Source organism: Panthera pardus, unplaced genomic scaffold, assembly GCF_024362965.1.
Source record: "Panthera pardus isolate Hobbes unplaced genomic scaffold, ASM2436296v1 HiC_scaffold_10, whole genome shotgun sequence".
NCBI lineage: Eukaryota > Metazoa > Chordata > Mammalia > Carnivora > Felidae > Panthera > Panthera pardus.
Genome location: NW_026526655.1, coordinates 55,409,667 through 55,430,847, shown reverse-complemented (window position 1 = coordinate 55,430,847; position 21,181 = coordinate 55,409,667). Strand labels below are relative to the sequence as shown.

Here is a 21,181-nt window from a genome sequence, read left to right as displayed (position 1 = left end):
TGCATTAATGTAATGCATTACTAATTAGTACTAGCAAATAGCAACTTCCCAGCTTGAAGGCTAAATTATATAAAGTGTCTTTTTAATCAAATACATGTATGGCAGTCATCAAACTTAAACTAATTTGAAGTTTGCTTTTACCACAAATATTATAAATATTCCACCAGATTCTATTCAATACAAAGGTAATAAGAGCTTCAAAGCCAGAAAGAACTTCAGCTTTTTGAAGAGTCTCCTTTTTAATATGAGCTGGTGAATAAGCTACCGGTGAAAAACTTAAAAATTTCAGAACAAAAATACATTACTTCTACCAAAGTCAACTGCTCTTCAGGGACAAAAATAATGTTGTTTTTATTAGCAATTTGGAATAACAATTAAATAACATTCATTTTATTGAGATTTTTATATAAGAACTGAGAAAACAATTCTTCGCAGTAGTTATGAAAACACAAGAGGAAGTGCTGAGTTTCCAAAACACAGTTTTGTTTCCCATCATCCCTATCTTCCCTTGGGTCATATGTGGTGGCAGTGTGACCCTCAATTAAAAAAGCTTACGTGTAAGTAAGATAAAGACCAGGGAAGGATACTACTGAAGCTTGCAATGCTTCACATTCTATGTACCACATTCAATGTACCACATTCTATGAAATACTCAAAACTTCTGCTACATTTTGTAGAACACAAGAAAAGTTCTTTGATCCATGAATGGGTTAATCCAACAGCTATTCATGCAAGTCCTGTCCTTTTCAGGGAGAAGAGCAATTGATGATCAAGAAGGAGAGTACAAGTCACAAAAGCATGAAAACTTACTTTTTCATCATCTTCTGTAAATGGAGCACCTTCAGGAATCTTATTTATCGCCTGGGCCACACCAATAATCTCACCATCGCTGCTTCGGATAGGCATGCACAAGAGTGATTTTGTCTTGTATCCAGTTAGTTTATCAATTTCATCATTGAATCTTCGATCCTAAAATAAGACAGAGAAGGCATTAAATGCACGTGCATTGTTATCAGGAAGAAAGGGAGAGAAGTATATTTCTGTGTATGATATTTTATCACTAGGAACTTTACCCAATGAATTTTTAATAACAATACCAGATTGAATTTCATGCTGAAGTCACCAAAAGAACATAAATGAAAATAAATCACGGCCGTAGTTGTTAACCATGGTAAATGAAGAAAGAAGCTTTAAACCTGACTACAACAACATCTCAAAGTTGGTGAAGGGGCAAGTGTTTTTAATGGAACTCTATACTGTGGTATTTATTAAAATATTTTATTTAACATAGACAACGGATTATGAAGTATCATATAAGAAAAATACATAATAAATATATATTAGCCACTTTGAAAAATATGCAGAAAAGCACCACTTTACTTCTGGTCAAAATGTCCTATGAAAAAAGAACCTATGAGCCCATAATGATACTTTTAAAATATTAAAACAAACGAACAAAAAAAAACAGGCTTCTTTATAGCATGTCAGCTTAAAAAATGTAGAAGTAGGGGCACTTGGGCAGCTCAGTCAGTTGAGCATCTGACTCTTGTTTTCAGCTCAGGTCATGATCCCAGTGTCTTGGGATCAAGCCCTGTGTCAGGCTCTCTCTTTCTCCCTCTGCCCCTCTCTCCTGCTTGTGTTCTCTCTCTCTCTACCAAAAAAAAATAATAATAATAATACATATATGTGTGTGTGTGTGTGTGTGTGTGCACGTGCGTGCGTGTAGAAGGAGTGGTAAATCATATAATATCTATTTTGCAACTACCAATATAATAACATATACAAGGATCACCAACAGATGTTAATACCACCAGGTAAAAGGTTGTTGTTAAACAGAATATTCACATAGTCTCAGACTGCCACCCCAAAGATTCCCTATTAAATTCAAAGAGAAAAAGATATCTTTATCATGAAAATGTCTAGTGGAGATCACCTTAAACAAGTAAGCAAACTTAGCATTACCACTAATGAGACAAAATAATGTCATGTGCCTCCTGATGGGATGCAATGTGATGAGGACACAATATCATCAAAAACATGTTGTGTTCTTGTCAAATGTGTAACATAAATCTGATCATTCAGGAAAAAGTAAAATTTTTAAAAATACAGATTATTAGTCATTCTATCAGAAGCCTGACCTGAACCCTTCAAAAATGTCAATATCGTGAGAGACAAAAAATTTTTAAATAAAAATATATAGGGCCATGGGAGCTGTACTGGTTTAAAGAAGACTTAAGAAACTCAAAATCTAATGTGCGATCCTTCATTGAAAATTGTTATGCAATTTTTAAGGGGGATGACAGAGAAAGTTGAACATGGACATTATATTAGGTAATATCATTCTATTAACATAAACTTTCATAGGTGTGATAGTGGTTATTATAATTTTGTAGGAGAATGTTCTTTTTTTTAATGTTTATTTATTTTTGAGAGACAGAGAGACAGAGGACTAATGGGGAAGGAGCAGAGAGGGAGACACAGAATCTGAAGCAGGCTCCAGACTCTGAGCCGTCAGCACAGAGCCTGATGCAGGGCTCGAACTCATGAGCCATGAGATCATGACCTGAGCCAAGTAGGACTCCCAACCGACTGAGACACCCAGGCACCCTGAGAATATTCTTTTATTAGGATATACATACTACAGTATTTGGGTGTGAAATGTCATAACACCTTCAACCTACTTTCAATGATAAGAAAGACAGAGAAGGAAGGAAGGAAGGAAGGAAGGAAGGAAGGAAGGAAGGAGGGAGGGAGGGAGGGAGGGAGGGAGGGGAGAGAGAGAAAGAGAGAAAGAGAAAAGAGACTGGCTCCTGAAAAGGTAATAGGGACTAAAAATGTTCCAAGGAAGATGATAAACTAGATCCAGGCTCAATGCCTCAAGCAAGGGCCTGAGTGAAATGAAGCTTCTCCCAATGACCTCAATATTCTTTCTTAAAAGAGGCTTAAAATACAAAAAAGCCCTGCTGTCTACCACCATCTAGAGCTATGAATTTCACCTGCCTAAGAGCCAAGGGAGACTAGCTGTGGACAGGGTGATAGCCTCAAGACCAAACATTGTTAGCTTTCTGATGAGGTCTGTGTTATCTTCAGTATCACAAGGACAGAGCCTTTAAAATCCATAATAAGGCCTGGTTCTGGTCTGGGACTCATGTAGGCTAACCTAAACCCTTAGGAAAGAAAGAGCCCTGAAGGAGAGAGGGAAATCAAAACCCAAACAAAATCAAATCACCTGCTCAAAATGAGCCTGCAACCAAACTTTCAGAAAAACACTAAATTTGTATTAATTTTTTTTTAATTCACCAAGATTATGACCCAGCAATGGCACTACTAGGTATTTATCTAAAGGATACAAAAAAGCTTATTTGAAGGTGCACATGCACCCCAGTGTTTATAGCAATACTATCAACAACAGCCAAACTATGAAAAGAGCCCAAATGAATTAAGAATGAATAAAGAAGGTGTTGTATATATACACAAGGGAATATAACTCAGCGAACGAAAAGAATGAAATCTTGCAATCTGTAACAACTTGGATGGAACTAGAGTGTATTATGCTAAGTGAAATACATCAGTCAGAGAAAGACAAATATATGATTTTACTCATATATGAAATTTAAGAAATACAACAGATGAAACATAGGGGAAGTGAAGGGAAAATAATATAAAAACAGATAGGGAGGAAAAACCATAAGAAACCCTTAAATACAGAGAACAGACTGAGGGTTGCTTAGAGGGGTAGTGGGTGGGGGGATGGGCTAAATGGGTGGTGGGCATTTGTTGGGATGAGCACTGGGTGTTGTATGTAAGTGATGAATCGCTGAAACCAACACTACACTTGAATTTAAATAAATAAACTTAAAAATAAATAAATAAATAAATAAATAAATTAATTAATTAAAATAAAAAATTCACCAAGGACCCATTCCGTGTCAAGCTGTGAGCTAGGAGATACAGCAGGAAGCAAAGGAGGCACCATCCCTGCCTTCACAGAACTTGTAACGTAATGTAATGCAGGTGAGACAGATGACATTTAAATGTATCACCATATACTGCAGTAAGTAATACTAGGAAAAGAGCAGAATGCCATGAGAAAGACTTAACAGGAGGCACCTATTTCTATGGGGATCAAGAAAGGTCTACCTGAAACCAGGACAAGTAACCTGTGGTTTGCATCAGGAGTAAGAGTTAGCCAGTCAAAGAAAACTGGGAAGAACTTAACAGGAAGCTAGAACAAGGCAAGTGAAAAGTCCTGACGCAGGAAAATGCTTAGTAAGTTCCCCAAACTCCAAGGTCAGTGTGGCAAAAGCACAGGGAGCCCCAAAGAGAAAGGAGGAGGAAGGCAAGGGTCAGATGGTGCCAAGTCTTACAGGCTTGGAAAGAAGTTATTACATTAACCCTAAACGCAGTGGAATATGATTGAAGATCTTGAAGCAGAAGGATATGACTCATTATCCAGCACTTAGCATTCACTGAAATCATCTTACTTGTTTTCCGTCCAGTAGTACATAAGATCTAAGACAGCAGACATTTGGACTCTCCTATTGACTGCTTCATACTGGCATATTGTAGGTGATCCATAATTGTTTTTTTGAGTGATCAGATTATTTTTTTAAGATTCATAAATAAATAAATAAATAAATAAATAAATAAATAAATAAATAAATAAATAAAAGATTGTAATGCAACTATGTAAAACAGAAAAGTTAGAAAGGCCCTAAGGGCCCATATTTTACTCCTTGGCATATGTTTAGAGATACTTTTGCACAAGTACAGAAGAGAGATATACAAATGTAGACTATCGGATCAATTATGAAAAAACTAAATTAAAAACCATTTCAATATCGGTCAATAGAAAAATAAACAAATTATGATCTCTTGTTCTGATAACATACTGTACAACAATTTTAATGAATAAACTAAAGCTACTTGTATTAACATAAACAGATATCAAAAACGTTAAGTAAAACATATAACCTATAATCTGATATCATCTATACAATACTACTAATATTTAAAAACAATACTAAACACTATGTATGAATCCAAATACGTATCAAAAGTATAAAGCATAATGGGAATAATAAACTCTAAATTTATGTAAGTGGTTACCTCTGGGAAGGAAGGGAGGAAATGGCATCAGGGAGAGGTATGGAGGAAGCTTCAACTCTACCAATAGGTTTCTTTCTTTAAAAAAACAAACAAACAAAACTGTGAAGCAAAATAGTACAGTGTTAAGATTTTATAAACCTTAAGGGCCTATTTACATCTAAATGTTTAAAGTATTTTATACTAAAAAGTTTAAAACCATTTTTTTAAAAAATTAAGAACTTTGTGCAAGATGATACAGGATTGGAATATGATAAACCAATTAGGAAATTTCAATGATTGAGTCAAGGTAAGAGGACGGTCTGGGTTGACAGAAAGGCAATGAAGGTAAGACAGATATGCTGGAAGTTGAATCTACAGTACTTCCTGATGGATTGGTTGAGGATGGGGGACTAGAGAAAGAAGAGTATGGGTAGCTCAGTCAGTTAAGCGTCTGACTCTTGATTTCGGCTCAGGTCATGATCTCACGATTCATGAGTTCGAGCTCCACATCTGGTTCTGCACTGACAGCATGGAGTCCTCTTGGGATTCTCTCCCTCTCTGCCCTTCTCCTGCTATCTCTCTCCCAAAATAAATAATTAAACATTAAAAAATTATTAAGAGTATATCTCAGGTTTTAATTTGAGAATCTATGTCACTCATATGTGGAATTTAAGAAATGAAACAGGGGTGCCTGGGAAGCTCAGTCAGTTAAGCATCCAACTCTTGACTTTGGCTTAGGTCATGATCTCATAGTTTGTGAGATTGAATCCCACTTTAAAAACAGCACAGAGCCTACTTGGAATTCTCTCTCCCTCTCGCTCTGCCCTTCTCTCACTCTCTCTCTCTCTCTATCAAAATAAATAAATAAACTTAAAAAAGTATTTAAAAATAAAGAAATGAAACAAATGAACATTGGGGGAAAAAAGAGAGAGGCAAACCATAAAAGAGCCTCTTAACTATAGAGAACTGAGGGTTGCTGGAGGGGGACATGGGCAGGGGATGGGCTAGATGGCTGGTGGGTATTAAGGAGGCACTTGCTGGCACAAAAACAGACACTCAGATCAATGGAACAGAACAGAGAACCCAGAAATGGACCCACAAACGTATGGCCAATAATCTTTGACAAAGCAGGAAAGAATATCCAATGGAATAAAGACAGTCTCTTCAGCAAGTGGTGCTGGGAAAACTGGACAGCAACATGCAGAAGAATGAACCTGGACCACTTTCTTACACCATACACAAAAATAAACTCAAAATGGATGAAAGACCTCAATGTAAGACAGGAAGTCATCAAAGTCCTTGAGAAGAAAGCAGGCAAAAACCTCTTTGACCTTGGCCGCAGCAACTTCTTACTCAACACCATCTCCAGAGGCAAGGGAAACAAAAACAAAAATGAACTATTGGGACCTCATCAAAATAAAAAGCTTCTGCACAGAGAAGGAAACAATCAGCAAAACTAAAAGGCAGCCGACAGAATGGGAGAAGATATTTGCAAACAACATATCAGATAAAGGATTACTATCCAAAATCTATAAAGAACTGAGCAAACTCAACACCCAAAAACCAAATCATCCAGTGAAGAAATGGGCAAAAGACATGAATAGACACTTCTCCAAAGAAGACATCCAGATGGCCAACCGACACATGAAAAAATGCTCAACTTCACTCATCATTAGGGAAATACAAATCAAAACCACAATGAGATACTCCCCCACACCTGTCAGAATGGCTAACATTAACAACTCAGGCGACAACAGATGTTGGCGAGGATGTGGAGAAAGAGGATCTCTTTTGCATTGTTGGTAGGAATGCAAGCTGGTGCAGCCACTCTGGAAAACAGTATGGAGGTTCCTCAAAAAACTAAAAATAGAACTACCCTACAACCTAGCTATAAACAATAGCTAAAGCATGGAAAGAGCCCAAAAGTCCATCAATGGACAAATGGACAAAGAAGATGTGGTGTATATGTGTATATATATATATATATATATATATATATATATATATATACACATACACACACACACACACACACACACACACACACACAATGGAGTATTACTCAGTAATCAAAAAGAATGAAATCTTGCCATTTGCAACTACATGGATGGAACTAGAGGGAATTATGCTAAGCAAAATTAGAGAAAGACAAAAATCATATGACTTCACCCATATGAGGACTTTAAGAGACAAAACAGATGAACATAAGGGAAGGGAAGAAAAAATAATATAAAAACAGGGAGGGGGACAAAACATAAGAGACTCTTAAATATGGAGAACAGAGGGTTACTGGAGGGGTTGTTGGAGGAGGAATGGGCTAAATGGGTAAGGGGCATTAAGGAATCCACTCGTGAAATCATTGTTGCACTATATGCTAACTAATTTGGGTGTAAATTAAAAAAAAAGAAAAGAAAATAATTTGGACTGTGAATTTTGCAAAAAACTTTTTCAATAAATACCAAGGTAAAGATGTTAAAAATAAAAAAAAAAAAGGTGGCACTTGTGATGACCACTGGGTATTATATGTTAAGTGATGAATTGCTAAATTCTACTCCTCAAACTAATACTACATTACATGGTAACTACAATGTAAATACAAAAATTGAAAAAATAATTTGAGAAACTGTGGATGGAAATGCCATTTACTGAAATGGAAGAGATTCAGATGAAGGTGAAAGTCTACGAATAAAGAAAGTCAAGAAGATTAATAAATGAGGTTTTCAAGGTTCCACCTCAAATAGAATCAATTCATATTAGGCATTGGTATTTCTTAAATGCTCATAGGTGATTCTCATATGACAACAACTGTCCTAAATGATGAAGAGATTAGTCAGTAGTGAGATCCATAAAATTCATTGATAGGGAGAGCCTTAAGATGGGAAGGAATAGGGAGAGTGACACATATTCTAGCTGGTTACATATCAGTGGGGTGGACCCTGTTTGATTGGACTTGAAAATCCACTCTGGAGTAGACATGGCCCATCTGCTCTTATTTTTGAGGTAGTTTGCATTTCTTCACCAAAGTCCAACCCCTAAGACTGAGGGGTGTTTATTATCAAACTATCCAAAGCCACATGAGAACAATAGACAAAGGGATGCTTCAGCATGACCTGGGGCACAAAAGTGTTATAAACCCTCCCACTATCTCTGCAACTCTCTGCACTCATCTGATAAACTTAGAACTCGAGGAGAAAAAATAATTATGTTCATACATGTGGTAAATGTTAATTTTCCAATGTAAAAGCTTCAAAGAAAGATTTATTTCATTAAGTTTTAGTGTTTTTTTTAAAATAATTCATCTTAAAATATGCTTTGTCCAAGTCTTCATTACAGAACTTATGGGATAATTCTCACAAACTAACTCAAAAACTTGATATAATCCATGTAATGGGAGGTCAGAAGAGCTGATATAATGGCACACTTTCCTAATGTACACTAAACTCTAGATTAATTATACAATTTTTAAAAAATGAAGAAAGTTGAGCTTAAAACTGAGGTATAAGTTAATTGTAGGAGATGAAGAAAACTATGGAAATAATTATATAAAGAAACATCTTACTCTGTTATTTTACAGGGAAGAAAAGTTTAAAAACAGAAGAGAGCAAAAAATAAATTTCACTTGCCAAGCAATGATCACAAATAAGTGTAGTAGTAGGAAAAACATAGGTCACTGTGGAACGCATAGCTGGAGGCCACATCCAATGTAAGGTCAGAAAAATATCCCAAAGAAAGTGAAATGTTTAAGCTGACACCCAAAGGATCAATGTCTCAGGAAGAGAAAATTGTATCCAAAACCCAAAGGCAGTAGAAAGCTGGAAAGTTTGAGTAACTGAAAGAAGTTGAAGATAGCTCTCAAGGGAAGAGATGGGACAGGAAAGACCAGTTGGAGGTTAACGAAGGGGTGCCTAATGACCAAGTTTAGAATTATAAATTTATCGCAGGAAGGGGAGAGCACTAGAAGGTTTTAAGGTGGGTGGAAGTAGGGGTGCCTGGGTGGCTCAGTGGTTTAAGCATCTAACTTCGGCTCAGGTCATGATCTCACGGCTGGTGAGTTCAAGCCCTACGTGTCAAGCCCCACATCTTAAGCCCTACATCGGGCTAGGTGCTGACAGCTGGGAGCCTGAAGCCTGCTTCAGATTCTGTATCTCCCTCTCTCTCTCTCTCTCTGATCCTCCCGTGATCACACTCCATCTCTCTCTCTCAAGAATAAATAAATATTAAAAAAGATTTTTTTAAAAAGAAGGTGGGTGGAAGTAATCTAAATGATTCTTCACTTTAGAAATACCACCCTGGCTTACATGTAAAAAAAAAAAAAAAAATGGATTGAAAACAAGAGATCCAGGTGAGAGATAAACCATCTCTGGACTGAGATGGTGGTTAGTGATGGTGAAGGTGATGGGAATGGACTGAGTTGAAAGATATTGAGGAAGTAGAATCAACAGGACTAACTGATTAATTTGATGACAGGTTGTTAAAACTAGAGGAGTAAAAAATGACTCCATATATCAGATCCAGATATCTGGGTGAGTGGTGGAGTGATTCATGGAGTGAGAAACATAGGGAGGGAGGGATTTGGAGGTGGGAATATGAGTTCCCCTGTATACATTCTGTATACATTTTGAGGTTTAGTTGACTATGGGCCACCCACATGGTGGTATCTCCCCCAAAGAAGTGTGAGAGATATAAATATAAATATAAATATATATATATATATAAAATTATATATTATTATATATATATAGTTTGTGAGAATATATTATATATATATAGTTTGTGAGAATTATAATAATATATATTATATATAATTATATATATATTTTATATATATATAATATATATATATATATTTCAGAAAAAGTACTTGGCATGGAAAATAGAGACTTTTTAGGTAAGAATGAGAAACTCTGATCAATTACTTTTAACCTGAAGTCTTCAGAAGTTCACCACACTCACTAGTAAATCTTCACAGAAGTCTAAGGAAGGAGGAAACAGAACCAATAAGAGAAACATTGGGTCTATTTATCACTGAAAATGGCAACTTGAATAGGAAACTAACAAATGCCTCTAGGTCTATAATGAAATATCACATGGAGAATGATGTCCAATTTTTACTCATCTCCCTTAGGACAAAAGAACAAGAAATGATCTACAACAGGAGATATTTCTAATAAATTAAAGTAAGGGCTTTTTTAATAAGGCTGTTAAAATCTGGAATGAGTTTCTTATGATTGTGGTAGACTTTTCTCGCTTCAAGTATTTTTATGTCATAATATTTTTTCTATTTCAAATATTTGAAGTATAAATGCTCTTATAAAAAGAAACACAGGGATCTCCTCAGTGCCTTTTTGTGCAGACTTATTTTTTGCATGTGACAGTCAGCTATGATTTTTAATATTTAAAGAGACAAAATCTTAAGGTCAAAAGCAATTTTTACATTTTAGCAATGGAAGTGAACTGTGCTCGCTACATAGAGAACAGTAATTTGATACATTTCTAACTCGGGATCCTTACAGTTGGAGCCTATTCTGCAAAGTTCCTCAGTTGAAAATGATGCCACATAGCACACCCAGAAAATGCGTCCTACCTACAAGACCCACTAAGGCTGTAGAAGGAATGAACTTCTGTAGTCTGAGTTTTCAGGTCCTTGAGAAAAGAGCTATGCTATGTTCACTGCACTCAAGAATCCCAGCCAGTCCCAAAGACACCTAATTTAGAGACCCATAAGGAGCCTCAAAGGAAAAGGGAGTCCATCCCTTCCTTAAATTTTCTAAGAGAAGTCACTCAAGGCTCTTCAAGGCAGGACCCAGAGCTAAGAATATCCAGGTCTTAGATTCATGACAAGGATGGGTTACATAAGATCTCTTTTATCCTTTCTGTATTTAAGGCTTCTCTCCCCAAAACTTCATAATAAAATTTTCCAGGGCTCACGATTAACTCAAGAACTGGTCTTGACCACCATTTAACCTATAAAGGTGATTGTTTTAACCACAATCTCAATCCTACCTTAGGTTCTTCATAGCCAAAATGATCAAACTATCCACATGATGGTAATCTTGTTTTCATAACATACATATGAGGAAACATGTAAATGCAAAACACCCCTATTAATTCCATGAAATGTTTAATAAAATTTTATCTGACTTATTGTGTACATAAATTATAGAGAAAAGGTGATACAAGATATGTGTGTATATATGGCATTTCTTTCTTCTACAGACAGTATTATGTATTCATAGGAATAGAACATTGCTAACATTGGAATCACTTGGGAGCTTTAGGGCTGATGCCCTAGCCCCACTCTGACCAATGAAATCATATGGGTGAGAGAAATCATATGGCTGGACAGAAGATATGACTTTGTAAGTCAGGGTTAAGAACCACTAAATTAGATGTCCTTTAATAGATCCAAGGCCTCCAGGGGTCTGAGGGGAATATACTGTAACCCTCAGCATATTAGATTTATTAGAGTTTTCAGGACAAGTATATTTGTTAGCTTTTGTTTTGTTTTGTTTTGTTATGTTTTCCATACACTTTCTCCAGCACCCTACTATCTCACTTTTGCAAAGTTAAGTCCCGCAATTCATCTACATCTTTTAAAAATGCCTTATAGAGTTACAATGTAGAGAAGCTAATGGAGATACAAAGTATAATAGGAAAAAGCCATAGAAACTCAAACTGATAGACTGCCAAACTGTCTGAGGCTTTAAAAAATTGCTTTTATTGGTACATCGATTAGTAACACTCATTTAATTCTAATCCATAAAAGCATCTTCTTACATTTGTAACATCATAAACATCACTTATTTTCCAGAAAATTCTTTAAAGGCTAAGCTCTTGAAAATTTTGATTTGTCTCTAAAGATTTCAAATGTACTATTCTGCTTTTCTCCATACCAAGAACGATAATTGTTCTGAATTGATGCAAGGCTTGAGATTATATTGCATAAAAACAAAGCCATGGTAACTGAGAGCTAATGCTTTGGCCCTAATTCAATGCTTGCTGAGAAAAGTACAAAATTTCCACTGTAGTTCTTAATATGTATTCACAGAATGTCATTACTCTACAGTAAACAAAAATCTTGTCTCTGAATTCTTTCACAAAAAGTCTCTTAGAGTTTTGAATAATACAAAATATTACAAAAAATATGTATGTTTTTGAGGTTTTATTCTTTTATGGACCTTAAGTGGTATGGTGGGTAGTGAAGCAGTTTGTAAATTCATACAGGTCAGCTCTCTTTGGGAAATGTTTAATGGGCACACTTTCATTTGAATTGTCCAAACTTAATTAGTAGTTAACAGATGCCATAAAGAATTTAATATGAGGTTTCAAAACCACTGTTATTATCATTTGAACTACTATTATTCAATGTCATTGTTATTACCAAGTTGCTTGGGAGGTTATCCATTTTAAAGTTTATTTATTTATTTTTTAGTAATCTCCACACCCAACGTGGGGCTCGAACTCATGACCCTAAGACCAAAAGTCACATGCTCTTCCGGCTGACTCAGCCAGGTGCCCAGGAGGTTATCCACTTTAGTTATGTTACTAAACTAAACTTGGTTTGCTGGTGTTACTTCTTTGTTCTTCCCTTCTTAGTTGGCACTTTTCTTTGGCCCTTATTGTAGTCATCATGGCTATTTTTGCTTATCTTTCTTACAATAAATACAAATATATCTCAAGACAAATGACACAGGAAAATGGAAGAACTACAGCACAGTTGAAACCAAAACTGCAGGTAATATGGTACAAAAGAAAACGATGAATTCTTAAACTTCTTTAATATCCCTATTACAAATATATTGTGAATGTGCAGATACATTGTAAGTGGAATTAAAATGCAACTCCATGGTCTATAAGCTTTATTGTGTGTAATTAAAATGTCTGAGAAAAGACCAGTACATGAAGAGCAAGCTATGGAAAGAGTGGTTTAGCCAGGGACACCTTCCTTCCTATCACAGAGTGGACATCTAAGAACTGCAGTGAATCAGGGAGGCGAGGCTATAAGGTAGAACCAGGAGGGTCAAGAAGTCTGTAAATATGAAGAAGGGATGGTCAGCATAGAGTTGTGGTTCAGACACCAGACAGGAACCAGGAATACAGGGAAAGCCAAGGTCAAGACGGTGAGGTATGAAAATCCAGGTCTGGGTCAGGAGTACAAATGTAACAGTGATATAGTAGGAGACTTGGTTTCACCATTTGTTTAATAAACAATGTTTAATAAAACGAACAAAGACTACTTCCAACAGAAACCCTCTTGCACTCTTCAAGCCGTGGCCAATTGAGACAGCCTGAAAAGTGGCCCCAGAATGTAACTCATTTGTTAGCAGCTATATCAGTCAGGTCCCAACCTTTCTCATATTTATAGCAAATACTGTAATCTCTAGTAGCATAGCAAATATATATTAATTGCATATTTTATTTGTTTTATCATTAATATGTGGAAATTACTGTTTCTGTTTGACAAAAGTTTAATGTTAAAAAGTAATTTTAAAATTTGCTTTAAAAAGTTCTAAAAATTTTTAAACATTTTAAAATACATTTTAAAATGAATGTTTTTTAAAATATTTAAATCATTCTTTCTTGTGAGAACATGATGATAAAAATACAGTGACTACCTGATATTAAAATATACCTCAAAGCTATCATAATTAAAATAGTAAGATAGTGTTCTAAAAACAGAAAATTTAGGAAAGAGAATAGAAAATGTGTATATGTGTGTGTGAATAAATGCATTTAGTTAATAAGAGTAGCATTTCAAATCAATTGGAAAATCAATTGGAAAAGTATAGGCTATTCAATTAAATGTTTTGAAAAAATTAAATTCTTATGTCATAAGTCAAAATTAATTTCTGAATAAGAAGTTAAATATACTCATCTTCTGGTGAATTGCAAAAGTAGGACAGATTTACTCAAATCCATCCAAGACACATTTCTTATGTTAATGTGAAATTCTAGGAGAAAAAAATTGAGTATTAATTATCTGAGTCAATATTATGAGAATGCACATATTCTACATATTATCAAGTGAATCTTTTTTTTAATATTTATTTATTTTTGAGAGAGAGAGACAGAGTGTAAGCAGGAGAGGGGCAGAGAGAGAAGGAGACACAGGACCGAAGCAGGCTCCATGCTCTGCGCTGTCAGCACAGAGCCTGACACAGGACCCGAACCCACGAACTGTGAGCTCATAACCTGAGCCAAAGTCGGACGCTAAACCAACTGAACCTCAAGTGAATCTTAAGTTTGCACTCAGAAAAGTCAATGGCCTTATGTTCAGATATCAGCCTTTTCCCCCAAACCATTAACCAAAGGAGGCAATAAAAGTAAGATCAATTCCCTCAAAAATAAATAAAACATTTTTAAAAATTAAAAAAAAAAGGGAGGGGGGGCGGCCCTGGGTGGCTCAGTCGGTTAAGCATCCAACTTCGGCTCAGGTCATGGTCTCGCAGTTTGTGAGTTTGAGCCCTGCGTCAAGCTCTGTGCTGACAGCTCAGAGCCTGGAGCCCGTTTCAGATTCTGTGTCTCCCTCTCTCTCTGCCCCTCCCCTGCTCATGCTCTGTCTCTCTCTGTCTCAAAAATAAATAAAACATTAAAAGAAAATTTTTTTTAAAAAGTAAGATCAATTCAATTGCTTTCATTTATTCCATTTCAGTTATAATTCTTATCAAAGGGCAAATGGTCAAAAGCTTTCAGTCAGAATGAACAATGACATGACAAAAAAAAACTAAATCATCATTTACTTTACTTGAAAATCATATTAAAACATTTATATTATTTAAAAATTTAAATATCAAAAATAAAATAATAAAAGAGTAGAAGAAATATAACTGAACATTTGTCTGATCTCAGGAAGAGAAAGTCTTCCAATGCATAAGTACAAAAGAAGGAAGCACAAAAGAAAAGATGGATAATTTGATTAATAGAAATTTTAAATTTCAGTACCTGAAAAATAATACAAACAGAATTAAAAGTAAAATAAAGTTGGAAAAATATTTTTAAACGTAGATGGTTGACAAAGTGTTAAATTCTTCACACACAGAATTCTGGCAAATCAATGAGAAAAAAAGCAATAGGCAGGAATAAGAAATTAACAGAAGAAAAATTCTTGATGGGCTATAAATATGTGAAAACTGTCAAATTACAACAACAGTTATAATTTTTTCTATAAAATTGGCAAAGATTAAAAATTTAAGATGTCAAAATACAAGGTACTTTACTGAAAGTTTTTATGAAAAGTCTACTTTTATCATTGCTGGTGAGAATACAAAGTAGTGTAATATACATGGGGGACAATTTGGAAATAAATAACAAAAACCTTTACAATGTTCATACTTTTCAATAGAGTAATTTCATTTCTAGAAATTTATGATAAGGAAAAATTAAGAAGTATCTAAATATTCAATAAGAACTTTATTATATTGAGGTGCATCCATGCTACCACTAAAAAAGTGTTATAGATTGTTATTACACATTTGAGTGCTTTTATTACGACATGAGAAAACGACATGAAGAAAAAAAGTTTATAAAAGCAGTACTACTTAGCAGTTACCTCGGGGTGATGGGATTACCATCAAGGACAGCACTATAGCTTCAAAAGTGCCTTCCAAAAAGATAGAAATCATCATACTAACTGATTGCTAGTAAAATAGATAGGCAAGATACACCAAATGACAGCTATCAAAATGGAAAGGGGTCAATTCTCATAAATAATATAAATATGTGAAAAATAGTATAGCAGTCTTCACTTTTAGCAAGTTATAGTACTAGTCTACCTTGTGCCGTTATTTTTTTAAGCCATTATCATCCTCCCTATAAAATCTGTAACCATAAAAATTCAGCCCAATTGAACTGCTACACAGAATGCCAAAGGGATTTGATATTTTCTGAAAATCCCAGAGATATCACCAAGATATTATAGTTGGGCAATGTTCTGATATAGATGGAGTCTTCAACTCTTTTAGACTCTGACCGTCTCCATATTTACTTGTTAAACACTGCAACATCTTTGTGGCACAGGATATATAAAATGTAATATATATTATATATAGTACATACAATGCTGAAATTATATGTTATATATATAATTTACATATATAATATGTATTATATATATATAATGCTGAAAAACATCTTGATTTTCCAAAAGGATAAATATTAGAAACCAAAAAATTATTAGCCTGATATTGGTTCACAAAACAAAATTCTCAAACTATTAAACTAGTAGATGTTAAGTTTGAAAGAAAATTATAAGAATAAATCTTCCACCCACAGGAGTGTGTTCAACTTTGAAAGTCCAGATTAGAAAAGATCAGGCATCATCCACTGGGAAGAGGATTTAGAAGCAGCATGTCACTATTTCCCAATGACTTCCAGGTGGATCTCAGGGGCTGGTTGGTTCCATATACATTCCATTCCTTCTGTAAGACACTGTGGCCCTGAAACCCTTTTTTCCCATCCCTAGGCCAGGCTCTCTATTTTGCTGGTGCTCATTGTAGCTTGGCTACAAATAAACAGCATTGCTGAGAGTACTTGGACCCCCTCCAGAAGTTCTATGGCCATGTGCTCCACAAAACAGTGGGGCATGAATCTCCAGCCCTCCAATATGAGACAAAGAGCCACGTATTAAGATGAAGGTGTCAATATGTGCTTAGGTCTTTCAGGGGTCTGTCTCCATCAGCACAAATCATTCAATTCATAGTCTGAATAAACATGGTCGTGGGCTCAGCACTCAGGGTATCTCTTCCTGGATAAAGCACCAACATGCTTTCTAAGAAATGTTTATAAGAAGGAGCCTTCTAGACAGACACACTGGATTTTTGGCAGTCTTGTCTAAGCTATTCCACCTTGGATAGGGTTAGTTAGCCCCTCCAGAAACTGGTGTTCTGCCTTGTTCCAGATATCTCCTTGGCCAGCTGGCAGAACGCTGCAATGGCCTTTTTACAAACTAGATCAAGCCCTTGGCAGAGTCAAGCATTTACACTATTCATCATATTTTTAAGGCCTGGGTTTGGCCAGGTTAAAAGATTGGACATAATCAGTTAGCAATCACTCTCATAGAAGCAACAGGGTCAGGAACCATTCTATAACTCTCAACTCACTTCTGTGATGTTTTAATAAAACAAGCAATCAATTTAACCAACTATAGTTCTTTGCCGGTTTAGGATATACATAGGGTGGAACAACAGAAGCAGAAACTACAAAAACCCTGGGTTGCTCAAATCTATAAGACTCCCACATGCTCCTTTGGACAGAGCAATAATAAACTTCTGATATTAATGGAAAGTCCAACTTTAAAGCTTCATAGTGTCCCAGTCCCTCTGTTGACTTAAAAAGAAAGAATATCTTGTAAGCACGTTCCCCCACCAAAACTCAGCCACCAACATGTTCATATACAAGCACAACTGATACATCTGGCTACACACTACATCCAACCACAGGACACGTCATACTATTGGTGAAGTTGACATCAAGCATTTAGGAAAACTGACAAAAAGCTAGGTCATCAAGCCAATCAATTTGAAATCACCATGTCTAATCCCTGGTATCATGCAGAACATATCACTTAACCACAATGCACTTTAGTTAGAAAAAATAACATAGAGAAACAAAATATTTGAAAATTTAAAATACATTTCTGAACAACTTATCACCCAAAAAAAATCAAAATGGAGGGGCGCCTGGGTGGCTCAGTCGGTTAAGCATCCGATATCTGACAGTTGGTGAGTTCAAGCCCCGCATCAGGCTCCCTGCTGTCAGTTCAGAGCCTGGAGCCTGCTCCGGATTGTGTCTCCTTCTCTCTCCACCCCTTCCCCACTCATGCTCTGTCTCTCTCTCTCTCAAAAAAAATTGAATAAATGTAAAAAAAAATTATAAAAAAATCAAAATGGGTATTATAAACTTTTTATAAAATATTTAAATAACAATATAATGATATAAATATTATGTACCAAACCTGTAGGACACAGTTATAGAGGTTCCTAAAGTTTTAGTCTTAAACGTTCACATTAGAAAAGAATGAAAAGTTCAACTTAATGAAGAGAATGTCCCAACACAAGGAATTAGAAAAAAAGAACAGCAAACTAAACTCAAGAAAATGAGAGAAAATAATAAAAATAAGAGAAGTGAACGAAAAAGAAAATAAACATCTAATGAAGAGAGTCAACAAAGGTCAAAAAAAGGAATAAAATATACAAGTGTAGAGAAAATAATCAAGGGGGGGGAGAGAAAGGCATTAAAATTTTTTAAATCAGGAATAAAAACAGGTGAAGCTACAGTTGCTATAGAGATTAAACAAATAAAATGTTATAAACAACTTTATGCCTACAAATTTGAAAACTTAGATGAAATAAACAGATAAATAAGGTTAATAAAAACCATCTCTTTCAAAAAAGAGAGAACATACAGAAGTGCTAATGCATAGGGGCACATGTACCCCAATGTTTATAGCAGCACTTTCAACAATAACCAAATTATGGAAAGAGACTAAATGTCCATCAACTGATGAATGGGTAAAGATGTGGTTTATATATAGAATATATATTTATGTGGTTTATATATAGAATACTATTTGACAATGAGAAAGAATGAAATCATGTCATTTGCAACAACGTGGATGGAACTTGAAGGTATTATGCTAAGTAAAATAAGTCAGTCAGAGAAGGACAGATATCATATGTTTTCACTCATATGTAGATCTTGAGAAACTTAACAGAAGACCATGGGGGAAGCGAAGGGGAAAAAAATAGTTACAAACAGAGAGGGAGGGAGGCAAACCACAAGAGACTCTTAAATACAGAGAACAAACTGAAGGTGGATGGGAGGATGGGGGAGGGGGGAAATGGGTGATGGGCATTGAGGGTGAGGGCACTTAGGATGAGCACTGCATCACTGGGTGTTGTATGTATGCCAATTTGACAATAAATTACGAAAGAAAGAAAGAAAAGAAAGAAAGAAAGAAAGAAAGAAAGAAAGAAAGAAAGAAAGAAAGAAAGAAAGAAAGAGAAAGAACACAAAGAGTCTTATAAGCTTTAAAGAAATTGAATCAGTAGTTTAAAATAGTCCCATTATCAGGAAACCATCAAAACCCTAGAGGAGAAAGCAGGAAAAAACCTCTCTGACCTCAGCAGTAGCAATTTCTTACAGGACACATCCCCAAAGGCAAGGGAATTAAAAGCAAAAATGAACTACTGGGACCTTATGAAGATAAAAAGCTTCTGCACTGCAAAGGAAACAACCAACAAAACTAAAAGACAACCAAAGGAATGGGAAAAGATATTTGCAAATGACATATCAGACAAAGGGCTAGTATCCAAAATCTATAAAGAACTCACCAAACTCCACATCCCAAAAAACAAATAATCCAGTGAAGAAATGGGCAGAAAACATGAATAGACACTTCTCTAAAGAAGACATCCAGATGGCAAACAGGCACATGAAAAGATGCTCAACGTCACTCCTCATCAGGGAAATACAAATCAGAACCACACTCAGATATCACCTCATGCCAGTCAGAGTGGCTAAAATGAACAAATCAGGAGACTACAGATGCTGGAGAGGATGTGAAGAAACAGGAACCCTCTTGCACTGCTGGTGGGAATGCAAACTGGTGCAGCCGCTCTGGAAAACAGTGTTAAAGTTCCTCAAAAAATTAAAAATAGATCTACCCCATGACCCAGAAATAGCACTGCTAGGAATTTGCCCAAGGGATACAGGAGTGCTGAATGAAATATGACGTTTTGTAGCAACGTGGATGGAACTGGAGAGTGTTATGCTAAGTGAAATAAGTCATACAGAGAAAGATAGATACCATATGTTTTCAGTCTTATGTGGATCCTGAGAAACATAACAGAAGACCATGGCGGGGGGTGGGGGAGAAAAAAAAAGTTAGAGAGGGAGGGATTCAAACCATAAGAGACTCTTAAAAACTGAGAATAAACTGAGGGTTGATGGGGGGTGGGAGGGAGGGGAAAGTGGGTGATGGGCACTGAGGAGGGCACCTGTTGGGATGAGACTGGGTGTTGTATGGAAACCAATTTGACAATAAATTTCATATAAATAAATAAACAAACAAACAAACAAACAAAATAGCCCCATTAAGTGCATGCCACAGCACACACAGAAAGATAGATGGATGAATTTCTAGAAAATTCTACCATTCAAGCATTAAGCAATTCTAATCTTACAAAAACTATTCCATACAATGGGAAAAGATTCATTTGTACCTTTCTAAATCTGACAGAGGTATTATTAGAAATGAAAAATATATGCCAATCTTACTTAATGAGTGAATATAGATACAAAAACCCTGAAAATAAACATTTTTATAAAACGAATCACAGTGTATATAAATAGGATAACTTATTAAGACTAAGTTGGTATTTACTAGGAATTCTACATTGCTTTATCATGAGAAGATCAATTAAAGTCATTCAACACATTAACAATTTAAGGTGAAAAAAATTATATCTAGACAGAGGCAAAAAAAATGGATAAACTACTACATCCATTTATGATTTAAAGAAAAGAAGAAAAATAATCTCCTTAACAAACTGGGAATTGAAGGCACTTTCTTCACCCAAAAAAGGGCATTTCAAAAGACCCACAGAAACCTCATACCTAACAATGAGACTTTGAAAGCATCCTCTATAAAGCTCAGGTTCTAGGATGCCTATTTTCATCAATCTTATTCTACATTATACTGGAGGTCCTTGCACGGTAAAGCAAGAAAAAGTAATAAAAGGTAAAGGATTGGAAAGAAACAAAAACCTTTAGTAGTTGTAGATTATATGATTGCTTACATAGAAAATCTAAAAAAAAAATCTTAACACATAGGGATTACTTAATAAATGTTTGCTGAGGAAATAAGCAATAAAATAGTTATGAGGATTAAGTGAAATAAACTGTTGACTATTGGGCACATAGAAGAAATTTAATAAATTCTAATTTCCTTTCCCTTAAAATTTACTTTTTAGGTATCTATGCCATGTGGGAAAAATTTTTTTAAGTAAAAATGTAAATTAATAAGAGAAATGTTAGAGTCAAAATCAATACAGGGAAGTAAATTATATTTCTACATACCCACAACAATTAGTTA

The 21,181-nt window shown here is 35.3% G+C and overlaps 1 protein-coding gene across 2 annotated transcripts in view; it reads right to left on the bottom strand.

Annotated features, from left to right (window-relative positions):
• PDE11A (phosphodiesterase 11A) overlaps positions 1-21,181 on the bottom strand; it is a 378,389-nt gene that overhangs the window by 317,415 nt on the left and 39,793 nt on the right. For both annotated transcript variants that reach the window (XR_008423866.1, XM_019460550.2), the window contains exon 2: positions 811-969. Coding sequence is in view for 1 of the 2 variants with exons in the window: in XM_019460550.2 (XP_019316095.2) it covers positions 811-969 (159 nt within the window). In the remaining variant the exon portion in view is untranslated. The remainder of the gene's footprint in view (positions 1-810; positions 970-21,181) is intronic.